We start from the raw sequence: 15,923 nt of genomic DNA, 5'->3' as shown, positions 1-15,923 counted from the left end.
TGTTGCTTCTTGTCCTGCCTTCGGGCATTTTGGAAAATAGCTTGACTCCCTCTTCTTTGGGGCAGCCCCTGAGATACTGGAAGGCTGCTATCATGTCCCCCCTCGTCCTTCTCTTCATTAAACTAGACATACCCAATTCCAGCAACCGTTCCTTATATGTTTTAACCTCCAGTCCCCTAATCATCTTTGTTGCTCTTCTCTGCACTCCTTCTAGAATCTCAACATCTTTTTTACATCATGGTGACCAAAACTGGATGCAGGATTCCAAGTGTGGCCTTACCAAGGCCTTGTAAAGTGGTATCAACACTTGATCTTGATTCTCTCCCCCTGTTAATGCAGCCTAGCACTGGGTTGGCTTTTTTGGCAGCTGCAGCTCACGGCTGGCTCCTGTTTAAGGGATTGTCCACTAGGACTCCGAGATCCCTCTCACAGTTACTGCTCCCCATGCTCACTTGATCAAAATTCTGCTGCTTGGCGACCGTTTCAAATTTATGACCGTTGCTCTGTGCCAAAGTCACATGATCCCCTTTTGCAAACTTCTGACAAGCAAAGTCAACGGGGAAGCCAGTTGTTCATTTCACAACTGGTTGCTAGCCTATCAACTGCAGTGATTCACCTAACCACTGGGACAGGAAAGGTCTTAAAGTGGGGCAACACTCACTTAACAGATTGTCTCACTTAACAACATAAATTTGGGGCTCCGTTGTGGTCGTACATCAAGGACCACCTGCATTTAGAATTGACCCTTGCGCTTTAAAGAAGAGCGAAGATCATTCGAAGAGGACCATATTCGTTCAGCTCTCAGAGAAATTATACGTTGGTGCAAAAAGTGAGGACAGACTCAAATTCAGCAAGCAATAAAAATAAATAAATCACCTCCAGACTAGTGAGTTTAATTCTGAGGACCCTTTTGAAAAGTGGTTTTTTTTTATTTCTGCTAAAAACGACGAAAACGGCGCGTCGGGTTCTTTTACACCTTTGGTAGATAGCGTGCGATTTCTTTACAAATGCATTTTTACTCTTATCCGTGGTATCTAAAAGCCTTGTTCAAACCACCCATTTCGGAAAGAAAAGACTGCGCCCGATTAAAACGCAAGACAGGCTACCCAATTGTCCATGAATTTTTTTTTTTCTTTCCTTCCGAATATTCAGGATGAGAAGGGGAAAAAAAAAAAAACTTTACAATGCTCGACCCCTTTTCGTTTAGTTTACATAAATAATTTTTTTTATAAATATCTCTTTATAAACAATATATAAATAGCTTTTACAACTTAAATACATTTATGCATGACACGAATGTACAAACAGCAATCTGGATGGCATACGCAGCTGGTTCTCTCCGTCTCCCTAAACGGTCCTTTGTCGCGGGAAGAAGTTGTGGGCGGGTGTGTTTTTGTGTTGGGTGTATTTGTATCTATCGATATATATGGCATCTATGTATATATTAGGTAAGATAGGAAGATTTGGGGGCGCAAAACTCAGTCCAACCCTACCCAGAACCCTCCCACTCAAAAATGGCTGGTTCTGCTTCAAGTGCTCGTACCAAGAGGAGACAGGCTGTGTGAGCCTGGGATCCCTGGATGAATTGCAGGAGATGTCCAGAAATGTCCGCGGATGGGATGGGGTGTCCCTTCAGAGACCTGGAAGAAAAGCATCAAAATAGTCATAAAGAGCTTCCGACAAGGAGAGAAGCAACCTGGAATTACAAGGAGAAACTTCTGAACAGGGTGGGCAATTAACCAGTGGAACAGCTTGCCACACCAGAAGTTGTGGGTGTTTCATCACTGGAGGTTTTTAAGAAGAGACTGGATTGAAATAATATAGGGTGTACTGCTGGAGCAGGGGGTTGGACTAGATGACCTCCAAGGGCCCTTCCAGCTCTGTTCTGATTAATTGGAACTTGGAAACCTTGCAACAACAGTGCTGATTCACCAAGATTAATTCGCTTAGCAATTGCACAGTTCACTTAGAAACCTTTATAAAAAAAAAAAGTCGTAAAATCAGGCAAGAGTCACTGAACTATCGACTTCTTTAGCTTTTTCCCAATTATGGTTAGCTATCAAGGACTATCTATAAACTACCTGCTTAAAGGGTACTTTAGCATGGAGCTACACTATCCTGATTTAAACAGATTATTGTGAATTTTAACCATGGGCTAAGCTTCGTTGAAAATACTGGTCAACATCCCTTAGATAGTTATTTTCCGAGTCCAAAACGTCTTAGATTAAACAGAGTGAATGTAATATTTAAATTAGCATAATAAAGGGGGAAAAAAACTTAGAATAACTATACAACGAAGGTACAAATCAAAACAAAAGAAGGCATTTAGAACTCTTATGTGGACATTATATAGCATTTGAGGCCCAGAAAGTACAGATAGCCCCTCAGGTTACGACCCCAACAGAGCCCCAAACTTAACTCTTCCTAAGCAAAATATTTATAAATGAATTTTGCTCCGTTTTACGACCTTCCTTGCCACCATTCTTAAATGAATCGCTTCAGTTAAGTCAGTAACACGGTTGTAAAGTGAATCTGGCTTCCCCCATTGACTTTTGACGGTCAGAAGGTCGCCAAAGGGGATCGCGTGATCCCGGGACACTGCGACCGTCATAAATATGAGGCAGTTGCCAAGCATCCAAACACTGATCATGTGACCACGGGGATGCTGCGATGGCACATAAGAGTGAAAAAAACCGGATATAACTCTGATGGGATTCAAATAGGTGAACAACCGGTTCTCGGTGTGGATGCCGCTTCTGGAAGTCCATTCTGGGCCTGGGCAACCAAAAATTAGCTACCGGTTTTGCCGAAGTGGTGCGAACTGGCTGAATCCCACCACTGCTCTAACTCCCTTTTTTCCAGTGCTGTCACAACTTTGAACAGTCACTAAATGAACTGTTTTTAAGTTGAGGACTACCTTTATAGCAGTCTGAATAGCTTTATTGGTGGCCAGGAACAAATCCTCCACTGTGCGTGGTCCGTCAAGATTAAGGCCTATCAATAAATGTCCCAAAGATGCTTTTTCATGAGGCAACTGGACTTGTTTTTTCCTTTGAAGACATTTTGCTTCTCATCCCAGAAGCTTCTTCAGTTCTGACTGGATGGTGGGGAAAGGAAGGATTTATACTCCTCTTGCAGACCGCTGGTCATTTGCCTTCTTTTAGAGCAGCGGTTCTCAGCCTGTGGGTCGGGACCCCATTCGGGGTCGAATGACCATTTCACGGGGGTCACCAAACAATGCAGTCCGCCATTTTTTCCCCCTTTTCCTTAGCTGTGCTACTCCCTTTTATTCTATTTGGCTTTTGAAAGCCAATAGAATAGACTCTCTTGAATAGAGTCTAATTCTATTGGTTTTCAAAAGCCAATAGGAATTGTCCAGGCTGTCTCTGCCCTGCTGAGCCCGCCAAAAGTCCCATTCTGCAAACGGTGCTGCAAGTTGTCTGCAGCGAAGGCGAGCTGTCTGGAAGTTTCCACCCCTCCCTGCTGAGCAACTACTAAAAATGTAAGTAAAAGAGGGCCAGGGGTGGGAGGTGGGAGGCCGGCGGGCGCAGGGAAGGTTGCTGGCGCGTGTGGGGCCCGGCGGGTGCCTTACCTCCCTTGGGCTGGGCCAGCTGGTAGCCGGTGGTCGGCCTGCGCCGTCGCTGCCTTTTGCCAGTTATGCCTCGGCCGGCGCAGGAGGCGGCACCACACATGCATGGCACTCCCAGGCAGGGAAGTCCTCGACTTACGACCGGTTGGGTAGTCCTCGACTTACGACTGATTGGGGGTCGCGGCATTAAAAAGGTTGAGAACCACTGTTTTAGAGGGTGGTTGAGGCCACTTGGAGGTTTGTCTGTGTCCTCAGGGACATCACCTATCTCCAGTCTACAACAGAGTCCTTTCAGCAGTTCAGGAAGGCTCCACATCCATTTGCACTGCTCAGCTGACCCTGAGGACACAGATAAACCTCCAAGTGGCCTCAACGACCCTCTAAAAGAAGGCAAATGACCAGCGGACTGCAAAGCGTATAAATCCTTCCATTCCCCACCATCCAGTCAGAGCTGAAGAAGCTTCTGGGATGAGAAGCGAAACGTCTTCAAAGAAAAAACAAAGTCCAGTTGCCTAATGAAAAAAAGCAGCTTTGGGATACAACACAGTCCTTTCAGCGGTTCCAAGAAGGCTCCACGCCCATTTGCACCACTCAGGTGGCCCTGAGGACACAGATAAGCCTCCAAGTGGCCTCAATGACCCTCTAAAAGACCTCCCCCCATATTAGACACACAGGAGGCTGAATGTAAAAGATGCAGGCAAGGCAAGGTCGCCTTCGTACAATCTGGCTACTGAGGTCATCAGCTTTCGGAGGTCCCACAAAGCATTGCTTTGTAAACTAACCCCCAAATTGGGGTTTGTACAATAATCTAAGCCCGGGAGGGGGAAAGGAAGAGTAGGGGGAGTTTAGCTTGTTGTGTGAATGCACTGGCTTGATCCTTGCCTAAGATGGTTAAAAGGTGGTCTGAACTTGGATCAGAGGCCAACAAAATGCAATCTCTCAGCCAGGCCAATTTTGGAAACAAGTCAGCATGGACACCCCAAATCTTTCTTTTTGCTTGCTTGGAGAAGGGGAAGGCCGGTCTCTTGGGGTCAGAAAAGTCAAAATGGTGGCCGCACCACGCACATTTAACCCAACCTCCATTTTATATGTGTGGCGCTGAGGTAAAAAAAAAAAAATGTCTTAAGAGTTTTCATTTATACAGATTTGATGGCTAGTAAGTGTGACGCGGGTTGGGTCACTGTGATTTGCAGCTTCATCCCAATCTGTATTTCCTCATTTATTTATAACTCTAGGTACATTTTATAAATTTTTACAAGATTTAGGGCTAGAAAGATGTTCATGAAAATCAGGAGGCGCTCCAATCTGGGCTTTGTGTGTCATTCCTCGACTTAACAACCACAACGGAGGCTGAAATTTCCACTGCTAAGGCTGACTGGCCCTTGCTAGATCAGCAAGTTTTAACTCTCGCTAAGCAAAGCATTGTTTATTTATTTATTTGAGTGGATTTTGCTCCATTTTAGGACCTTCCTCGCCACATGTGTTAAGCCAATCCCTGCAGTTGTTAAGTTAGGAACACGGTTGTTAAGTGGAAAGCGGCTTCCCCCATTGGCTTTGCTTGTCAGAAGGTCACAAAAGGGGATCACAACATCCCGGGGCCAGTGCAACCCTCATAAACATGAGTCAATTGCAACATTTTGTTTTTGTGTTGCTTTTAAAACGGGGGGGGGGGCCTTCAAACTTGGCCCTTTTAGGACTTCAACTCCCAGAATTCCTCAGCCAGCCTCCATTTTGTTTGTTAGAGGGACCTTCAAACTTGGCCCTTTTAGGACTTGTGGACTTCAACTCCCAGAATTCCTCAGCCAGCCTCCATTTTGTTTGTTAGCGGGGCCTTCAAACGTGGCCCTTTTAGGACTTGTGGACTTGAACTCCCAGAATTCCTCAGCCAGCCTCCATTTTGTTTGTTAGCGGGGCCTTCAAACTTGGCCCTTTTAGGACTTGTGGACATGCTGGCTGAGGAATTCTGGGAGTTGAAGTCCACAAGTCCTAAAAGGGCCAAGTTTGAAGACCCCTGCTTTAAAATAACTAAAATAAGAGGATGTTTATCTCTGTTGCTCCCTCACTACAACCAAATCTAATCTCTTAGTAGTGGAGCCTCCTTCTGCCGCAATTTAGTGCAGGCAGCCCCCAATTTATGACCACAAACGAAACCCAAAATTTCCATTACCAAGCAAGGCAGTTGTTTTTTGCCCCATTTTACAACCTTTTTTGCCACAGCCGTTAAGCGAATCGCTTCGGTTGCGAAGTGAGTCGTACGGTCGTTAAGCGAACCTGGCTTCCCCCGTTGACTTTGCTTTTCCGAAGCCATCTGGGAAGGTCAGAAATGGGGATCCCCTGAGACCGAGCGTTTGTTAACGGAGTTTGGCCCCATTTTGCAACCTTTCTTGCCACAGTTGTTACGTGACTCACAGCAGTTACTAACTTAGTAACACAGTTGTTAAGCGAATCTGGCTTCCCCATTTGACTTGGCATGTTGGAAGGTCGCAAAAGGGATCACGCGATACATACACACCCTGGGACGCTGCAGCCAACATAAATATATGCCAGTTTACCCAGTGTCTGAATTTTGATCAGGTGATTGTGGAGATGCTGCAACCGTTATAAGTATGAAACATGGTCATAAGTCACTTTTTTCCCAGTGCCATTTTAACTTCAAATGGTCACTGAATGAATGCTTGTTAAGACGAGGTCTCCTTGTGAAATGTTCATCTTAGTTTAAATCTCTTATTAGACTTTAGGAGTTAGGAGATGTGCACCCAGAGAACTGCTTGCTTGCTTGCTTGTATTCTGAGGGAGGGTGGGAGTTTAATCAATCAGAATAGAAGCTGGAAGGGGCCTTGGAGATCCTCTAGCCCAACCCCCTCCACAGCTGAACCTTCTCCATCAGGTCTTATTCTCATGAGATTGCAAGTCACTAAAAGAAGCTTCAATTGACTTCATCCCCATGCACACCAATCATTAACACGCTAACAGAGTTTGAAGGGACTTTGGAGGTCTTCTAGTCCAGCCCCCCCCCGCCTGCTCAAGTAGGAGACCTCTACCATTCCAGAAAAGTGACTATCCAGTCTCTTCTTAATAACCTCCAGTATCGGAGCACCTGGAGGCAAGCCCTTCCTTCCTTCCCTCCTTCCTTCCTTCCCTCCCTCCTTCCTTTCTTCCTTCCTTCCTTCCTTCCACCCACCCACCCACCCACCCACCCACCCACCCACCCACCCATCTTATTTATCTCAGAATCATAGAATCATAGAGCTGGTAGGGACCTTGGAGGTCTTCTAGTCCAACCCCCTGCTCAAGCAGGAGACCCTATACCAGTGGTTCTCAACCTTTTTAATGCCGCGACTCTCAACCGGTCGTAAGTCGAGGACTACTCAACTGGTCGTAAGTCGAGGACAATTGGTGCAGCATCGTTTGTAGAATGGGACTTTTGGCGGGCTCAGCAGGGCAGAGACAGCCTGGACAATTCCTATTGGCTTTGGAAAGTCAATAGAATTAGACTCTATTCAAGAGAGTCCATTCTATTGGCTTTCAAAAGCCAATAGAATAAAAGGGAGTAGCACAGCTAAGGAAAAGGGGGAAAAAAATGGCGGACTGCGTTGTTTGGCGACCCCCGTGAAATGGTCGTTCGACCCCAAATGGGGTCCCGACCCACAGGTTGAGAACCGCTGCCTTATACCATTTCAGACAAATGGCTGTCCAGTCTCTTCTTCAAAACCTCCAGTATTGGAGCAGCCACAACTTCTAGAGGCAAGCTCTTCCTTCCATCCGTCCGTCTATCATGTATCTTATTTATCTATCTCAGAATCATAGAATCACAGGGCTGGAAGGGACCTTGGAGGTCATCTAGTCCAACCCCCTGCTCAAGCAGGAGACCCTCTACCATTCCAGACAACTGGCTGTCCAGCCTCTTCTTAAAAACCTCCAGTGATGGAGCCCCCGCAACGTCCGAAGTTGTGGTTAACTAAATTTTTTAATTAAGTGGGAAAATGTGGGTCCCAGAGACCCCGAATGCTAATGGATTAACCCTTGAGAAGGCAGAGTTCATCTTTCTGAGCATCGCAGGTGAACAAGTTGCACTGACAACTATGTCGCAACCACGACACTGAGCGTGCGAGCATGGCTAATTCCCCCCCCCCAAAAGAGCTTCCTTCTTTTATCCACTTCAAAGAGGGAATCGTGAATGCAATCCCTGCTCTTTTCAAAAAGTTCCACCGACACACACACACACACACACACAAAAACCCTTTGTCCAATTCACACAGGGACCTTCCGTAGACAAACAACTTTTTGTGCACAAGCGGTTGCTAAGCAAAGCAATTCGCTCCCGGCATCAGTCTGGTTGATGAAGAGGCCCTAAATTTAGGATGCTCACATGCCACTCCTGTTTTCGCTTTGCGGTTTCTCTCCAAAGTAACCGAATCTTCCCTACTGTCAACCTGAATACAGCGACTCCTCAACTTACAACAGTTCATTTACTGACCGTTCGAAGTTGCAACGGCCCTGAAAAAAAAGGGACTTGCAAAGTTACCAAGGGCATTGGAAAAAAAAAAGGGGGGGGGAATTTTCCCCACATTTAACAACCGTTGCGGCATCTCCATAGTTACGTGATCAAAATCCCGATGCTTGTCAACAGACTCCTATTTATGACGGCTGCAGTGTCCCCGGCGGATCACGGGATCCCCTTTTCGGGTGACCTTTTGACGAGCAAAGTCCACGGGGAAGCCAGATTCCCTTCACAATTGTGTTACTAATTTAACACCTGCAATGATTAAATTTAACAACGGGGGAAGAAAGGTCGTAAAACGGACAAAATTCACTTGGCAAGTGTCTCGTTTAACAACAGAGAGGTCAGGCTCAATTGTGGTCGTTAAGCTGAGGACTACCTGTAGGTTAATAACAGTCTACGCCAGGGGTCTTTAAACGTGGCCCGTTTATGATTTGGGGACTTCAACTCCCAGAATTCCTCAGCCAGGCACGCTGGCTGGGGAATTCTGGGAGTTGAAGTCCAAGCTGCCAAGGTTTGGAAAACCCAGGTCTAAGCTGACCTTCCTTCCAGATGTTCGCTCAATATTTCATGTCATCCCGTTTTTAAGCTTTTTCTGCTTTGCCAGGGATTTTCCCAAACCAGATTTGCAGCTATAAAAAGCTGTCTTCATATTCGGCAGCCTTTTAATAAAGACTTAATTAAGACCTAAAAAAAAAAAAACCAGAATAACCTCCGTGGGGAAGATTAGAGAAGCACCTGTCCAGAATTTCTGCAGGCATTGCTATAAGAAACAAAGAAACAAACAAAAACAAAACAAAACCTGGCAATTTGGCAGCTTAAAAGAAATTAATTTGGTCTTGAGTCATGGAAAAAAAAAAAAAAAACAAGTGAAAAGATTCCTTAAGAAGCGTTTCGGCCGCTACAGGGACTTCTCGAGTTCGTTTAGTGACGGTTCGAAGTCACGGGGGAAGCCAGATTCACTTAACACCCAGGTTACTAAGTTATCAACTAGAGTGATTCATTTAACAACTGCGGCAAGAAAGATCGTCAAACGGGGGCAAAACTCACTTAATAAATGTCTCGCTTAGCAACCTAAATTTTGTGCTCCGTTGCGGTCCTAAGGCGAGGACTACCTGTATTCAAATCTCTGCCTAGTCAGTGGGAATTTTACTGGAGGTAAATCTGCACTGCAGGATTTCCAGATCTGCTTAAATATCCTCGATCACCGCTACCATCACGCACAATGGCATTATCTGAGGACGATGGGAGAAATCTAGGCGGGAAGCGTGGCGTGCAGACGCTTGAAATAAACAATTAATAAAATAAACGCAGCCAGTAAAGACATTTTCATGCTGGGATCAATCCTCTTTTGTTTATAGTTTTTTTTTTTTCTCACGCCAATTTGGGGCTGGAACCATCTCTGCTATGTAGCAGATGTGCAAGAAGCGCTCGCAAAAGCCGTCTGTATATATTTATACGTATTTTATTTTAAATGGAGAAATAAACTTTTTCCAGCCGGCTGGTTAGAAAGCTAACCAGGCCGACTATAATTACGCCCAGTGCCTCATTTAGCCAGAAACAGGTGGAGGCCAAATCGGAGGATTGTTTTTAAGGGGTGGAAAAAAAAAATGCGCCACCCTGTCGCACAGTTGTGGTTTTGGGATTCGAGACATTGCTCGAAAAATGTCTGGGACCCCAAATTCTGCCTTTTTCCTGGGGTGGGAAGCCCTTCTTACCGAGTCTTCCAGCCCTAGAGAAATTTTATCGGCTTCCGTTTGAGGATCGTGGGGGAGAATCAAGAGTTTTGGTGCAAAATTGGCAGTGGGTTTTCCTACCGAGATTGAACAGGTTATAAAATAACTTCCCTGCTGGCTATGCCAGCTGCAGGGTTCCCAGCCTTGAATGTGAACACTTTTAAGAGAAATGCGTGTTCTGTCTTAAAATTGGCTTTTTCTTTCTTTTTCTTTCTTTTTTTTAAAAAAAACCACCTTATTTCATAATCTCCGATTTTAATATTTAATGCTTGGCACCTTGTTTTTAACGAGGCTTGCAGGCTGACCGGGAGGAGCGGTACATAAATTTAAAAAACGGTGGCAGTGAATTTTGCCCCGTTTTACAACATTTCTTTCCACCTTTGTTAACGTGTGGCTAAATTAGTGACGCAGTTGTTAAGCGAATCTGGCTTCCCCATTGACTTCAATGGTAAGAAGGTCGCAAAAGGGGATCGTGTGACCCCGGGACGCCACAACCATCATAAATACGAATCAGTGGCTAAGGGACTGAATTTTGATCACGTGACCGCGGAGTTGCTGCAACGGTTGTAAGTGTGAAATACGGTCATAGGTCCCTAAAATAATAAAGTTGGAAGGGACCTTGGAGGTCATCTATTCCAACCCCTTGCTCAGCCACTAAATGAACTGTCGTAAGCTGAGGACTACCTGTGTAGAAGACTGGGTTGTCAGTCTCTAAACCTGTCACTCAAACAACTGGAGAAGTGCCAGCAATAGGGCTAGTCCTGTGTTTATACAACCCGGATCAGTGTTTCATGTGAACACAGCCAACCTCGTCTCGTTACTTCAGCGCGTTCTAGTCAGAGTTTTTACATACTAAAATCAGGATTGGCAGTTTGCACAACTACTCAGCTCTGGAAACAGACCAATGGGGGTTCCTTCTCAGTGTTAACACCTCTGCTGGGCCAAAATGTTTTGTTGTGTTCCTGTTTTTATACTGTAAGCCAGGCGGAGTTGTTGGATACGAGATGGGCAGCAAATAAATTTCACAAATAAGGGGGAAAAAGGGGAAAGTTAAAGCGTCCACAACTGGCTACTCAGAAACTTATATTAGTTCCAGATCTGAGCTTGCCTCAAATCAGGAATTAATGTTGTGTGGTCTGCAAAATCATAAAGTTGTTGAGCAACTTTAAGATGGGTGGACTACAACTCCCAGAATTCCCCAGCCAGCTGTGCTGGCTGGGGAATTCTGGGAGTTGAAGTCCACCCATCTTAAAGTTGCTCAGCTCCAGAAAAACTGTTCCAGACTATCCTTCCACAACTTGAATCCTTCCAGTTGTTCAAGACTTCAGCTCCCAGCATTCCCAGCGGGTTTTAACAAGTGCACTCTCAGGTTTATGGGAACAACACTCTGTAGCTCAAAAACTACAGAGTCCATCATCTGACACACCAAGGACTCTCCCTGCTGCAACACTACCATCTACAAGAAAGGCAGGATAATGGACCATCCATCCCAGGCTCTGTTCACACAATACACTTAACCCAGGTCAGTTGACAGCTACTTCCCAACACGCCTAGCTTGGATTCCTTCCAGTTTTACAGCCAGGCAAACCTTAGTGAGTTCATTATTTTACAGTCCCATTGTCCCAGAATCCTTTCGCAATGAGATGGGCAGCTAATAAATTTAATAAACAAATAAACAAACAACAAATACAGGTAATCCTCAACTTACAACAGTTCCCTGAACGACTGTTCTAAGTTGCAACAGCACTGAAAAAAGTTGCATCACCATTTTTTCACCACCATGCAGTTTGATCACAGTCACGCGATCCGAATTCGGACGCTTAGCCAGTGACTCCTATTTACGGCGGCACGAAAGGTCGTAAAATGGGGCAAAATTCACCTTAACAAATGTCTCACTTAGCAACGGACGTTTTGGGCTCCGTTGCAGGCGGGACATTGAGGACTGCCTGTAAATAAATCGTGTGCGAATCCTGAAAACAGATTCGGGAAATGGGAAAAATCACATCGTCTGAACACTCAGCTCCCCCCCCCCCAGGTCTTTTCAGTGCCCCTCCCCATATCACCAACCTCCCTAAAATTTCTCTATCCCGACAAACAGCAGACCCGCAAAGGCACAGCCCTGCCTTTTAATGGATGGATGGAGAGAGAGGGGGGGGGATGAAAGAAGGGGCATAGAGGCAGATAGATGATAGACAGATATAGATGCAGTAGCTAGAGTTAGATAGATAGATAGATAGATAGATAGATAGATAGATAGATAGATAGATAGATAGAGATAGGATGAGGGGGGCATAGAGGCAGGTAGATGATAGACATAGATGCAGTAGCTAGACATAGGTAGAGATAGATAGGTAGGTACATAGATAGGTAGATAGATGATAGGATGAGAGAGGGCATAGAGGCAGATAGATGATAGACAGATATAGATGCAGTAGCTAGAGTTAGACAGATAGATAGATAGATAGATAGACAGACAGACAGAGAGAGAGAGAGAGAGGGAGGATGGGGGGCATAGAGGCAGATGATAGACATATAGATGCAGTAGCTAGACATAGGTAGGTAGGTAGATACATAGGTAGGTAGATAGATGATAGATAGGATGAGAGAGGGCATAGAGGCAGATAGATGATAGATATAGATGCAGTAGCTAGAGATAGATAGATAGATAGATAGATAGATAGATAGATAGATAGATAGACAGACGATGATAGATAGATAGATGATAGATAGAGAGGGGGGCATAGAGGCAGATAGACATATAGATGCAGTAGCTAGACATAGGTAGAGGTAGATAGATAAACCTTTGTCATTTTTTTACTGTGAGCACAATGGCGCACATTAAAAATGAAATTTAGTTGCTTGCTCTCAAAGTGTACATTTACATAACACACATTTAAATATACTATATAGAACATACATACGGACCTACACCCTGACATATAAGTAGCGTATAAATATTAATCCCTGTCCATCTTGAATACCTAACGGGAGGAGGAAGCTTGAGAGTTCACAAGGTTGATAGCGTACGGAACAAAGCGGTGACTGAATCTGGATGTTCTGCTTCGGATACCACCGAGGTGAAACCCTCGACCTTGATTCAGCCCGGCCCAGATCACACGTGTGTGTGTGTGTGTGTGTGTGTTTTTCTCCTTTTCCCTCCTTCCCAGATCTCGTGTGTGTGTGTGTGTGTGTGTGTGTGTGTGTGTGTTTTTCCTCCTTTCCCCTCCTTCCCAGATCTCGTGTGTGTGTGTGTGTGTGTGTGTGTGTGTGTGTGTGTGTTTCTCCTTTCCCCTCCTTCCCACCGCTCGACCCATTGCGCCGCAAGAGCCACTGAGGCCGGGCGCGCCGCCACTCACCGCCGCCAGGTGTCGCCTTCGCGCCGTCCTCGACGGCTTCAGCAGCCCAGGCCGCTCATGCTGCCGATGCGGTCGAGCTTGAGGCCGAAGCAGCCGTTGCCCGCCCGTTTCTTGGCCAGCCCCTTCGGACGACGCGCTCCTCCTCCGCCGCCGCCGCCGGCAGCTGAGTGGTGGTCGGGGTTCACCATCCGGCCCCAGTTTTGCCGCGCCTGCTTGCCGTCGGTGCGCAAGTCTCGCATCGGCCGCGACGCCGCCGAGGTCGCCGACGCCCCTTTGCTCTTCGACAGCCTCTGGGGGGCAGCGGCCGCCTTCGAGCCTCTGGGCCCGACGTCTGGTCCAGCAGGCGGGGTGTCCAGCGCCGCTTCGGGCCCCAGGCTCAGCTCCTCCCGCAAGGCCGTCGTTCCGCTCGCCGGACTCTGCAAGGCAACGGCAGTCATGCGGCAGAGCCGCTCCCCCGGACGGCAGCCCGACGCCGGGGACGAGGGACGCCCGTTCCCCGAAGGCCGGATCGCGAGGGGGGAGGGGAGCGTGGAGGAAAAGGGGGGAAGAGTCGTGCAGGGGGTTTGCAGGAAAACGGATCTGACGGGGCGGGTACAGGGGGGAAAAAAGGGGGGGTCCCGCCGTCCGTTCCCCCCACCCAGCGGCCCCTTCGCTCCATCCGGGCGCTCCCCGGCTGCAATGGCCAGCTTAAGAGGAGCTGATGGGAACTGTAGTCCCCTCTCCGGGATTCCTAACCCGGAGAGGGGACTACAGTCCCGCCAAGCGCCCTCCCGCCTCCCCCCCAGACGGAGCCAAAGCAGGCCCGGGGCCCCGTCGAGCAAAGCCCAGGCGAGCCAGCGGAGCCCGCCGACGACTCACCTCGCGGGCCTGCAGCTGCGTCGGCGACTTCCAGTTCTGCACCACTAGCGGCAGAATATAATGACCCGGCGGCCACTCCTGCACCACCAGCGGCGGAATCTGAGGAGCCGGCCAGTTCTGCGACCACTGCTGCACCGGCTTCCCGTCGAGCGAGACCGCCAGCAGGGCCAGGAGCAGCAGCCCGCTGGCCGCCAGGCGGGAGACGAACATCCCGGGCTGCGCAGGCGCCGGCAGAGAGAGAGAGCGAGCGAGAGAGCGAGAGAGAGAATCCTCGACGGCGCGGACCGCTGAGACGAACAGAGCCGAGTCGAGCCGGGCGCTTTGCCACAAGAGCGTCTGGTCAAGCCGCGCTTGTCTGCTTAGCCGGATTCGCTCGCAGCGCCGGCATCGCTTTCCGCGCCTTATATAAGCAACCTGCAGGTGACGCACCGACGGCATCCTCCGCCCCGGCCGGCGGGGGGGGGGGGAAGAAGGAGGGGGGGAGGCGTCGCGATCCAGCGATCAATCGCTCGCCCGCCGCCTCCTGGCCTCGGGGGGGGGGGGCGGGATGGGCCCCGAGGGGGCGCTCTGGGGCCGAAGCTCAGCTCAGCTCCGACCTGGCGCTGGCAAGAGACTTGGGCTTCCGCTCTCGAGATCCCCGCACGGCCGGGCACCATGGGCGTGGGAGTCCCTCCAACGCTTGCAAACGCCTTGAGTTGGGGAAGGCTGGCAAAAAGTTGGGCTTAAGAGCCCCTTCTCTCCTCCCCCCCCCGGCAGTCTTCTTCTCCTGCTCATTTTCTTTCTTTCTTTCTTTCTTTCTTTCTTTCTTTCTTTTTTCTTTCTTTCTTTCTCTCCCTCTCGCTCCCCTTTCCTTCCTTCCTTCCTTCCTTCCTTCCTTCAATTTATTTCTTTTTAAATCCTTCTTTTTCTCCTTCCCCCTTCTTTCTTTCTTTCTTTCTTTCTTTCTTTCTTTCTTTCTTTCAATTTATTTCTTTTTAAATCTTTTTTTCTGCCTCCCCCTCCCCTTCCTTCCTTCTTTCCTTCCTTCCTTCAATTTATTTCTTTTTAAATCTTTCTTTTTCTCCCTCCCTCCCTCTTCATTCCTTCGTTGCTTCGTTCCTTCCTTCCTTTTTCTTTCTTTCAATTTATTTCTTTTTAAATCTTTCTTTTTCTGCCTCCCCCCCTTTCTTTCTTTCTTTCTTTCTTTCTTTCTTTCTTTCTTTCTTTCTTTCTTTCTTTCTTTCTTTCTTTCTTTCTTTCTTTCCCTAATGTCTCAAATTCCAGGGGTGGGATGGGGGAATACTTAAAAATTGGATTAAATTCCCATTGACCCAAGGGAGGTTGTTCTCCCCAATTGTTGGTTGGGAAATTCCCAGTGTGTCCCCCCCCCCAGGGATCTCTAATTAAGGGGGGCAGAATCTTAATCAAGGTATCATAGGATTGCTCATTTGCCCCCCCCCCAACCCTTTTTGTCTTCAGGGGATCCAAGGAGCCAGAAAGGAAGATGGTGAGATCCTAAGGAAAGGACCTCAAACTGTTTCAAGGGATTCTGTGTACACACACACACACACACACACACACACACACACAAACATTGCAGACCCCACACTGCAAAATCCAGAGACCCAGAGGATGCTGACTGCCCTAGAAATTGGGAGGGGGGAAGCAATGGCAGACCACCACCCCCTCTCCCAAGACTCAGGACACCCAAATCTTCTCCAAGATCAGCTGCTGTGATTCTCACAAGTTGAGGCTCAGGTGGTTGTGGGAAGCCAGCTACCGTCTGCGGGTCATCAAATGAGTGAGAACAATCAACCAGTGGAACAGGAGTTGCCTCCAGAAATTGTGGGCACTTCATCATTGGGAGCTTTCAAGAAGAGACTCGACTGCCATCTGTCAGAAAT

General features: G+C 47.6%; 1 protein-coding gene and 1 long non-coding RNA gene across 2 annotated transcripts; one reads left to right on the top strand and one right to left on the bottom strand.

Annotated features, from left to right (window-relative positions):
• Window positions 1–891: 891 nt before the first annotated feature.
• On the bottom strand, window positions 892–14,431 carry NPPC (natriuretic peptide C). The gene is given in 4 exon segments (XM_039327382.1): window positions 892–1,640; window positions 13,183–13,223; window positions 13,225–13,598; window positions 14,041–14,431. Coding segments are annotated over 4 exon segments (633 nt in total). The 5' UTR covers window positions 14,251–14,431; the 3' UTR covers window positions 892–1,632.
• Window positions 3,154–10,038, top strand: LOC120300860. Its single transcript, XR_005554761.1, has 2 exons — window positions 3,154–3,186; window positions 7,241–10,038. It is a non-coding gene; the product is annotated as an uncharacterized LOC120300860 (long non-coding RNA).
• Window positions 14,432–15,923: the final 1,492 nt, after the last annotated feature.

The sequence above is a fragment of the Crotalus tigris genome, unplaced genomic scaffold (assembly GCF_016545835.1).
Source record: "Crotalus tigris isolate CLP2741 ecotype Arizona unplaced genomic scaffold, ASM1654583v1 scf7180000024361.1375286210:1436186, whole genome shotgun sequence".
Taxonomy (NCBI): domain Eukaryota; kingdom Metazoa; phylum Chordata; class Lepidosauria; order Squamata; family Viperidae; genus Crotalus; species Crotalus tigris.
This window is presented reverse-complemented; position numbering and strand designations above follow the sequence as displayed.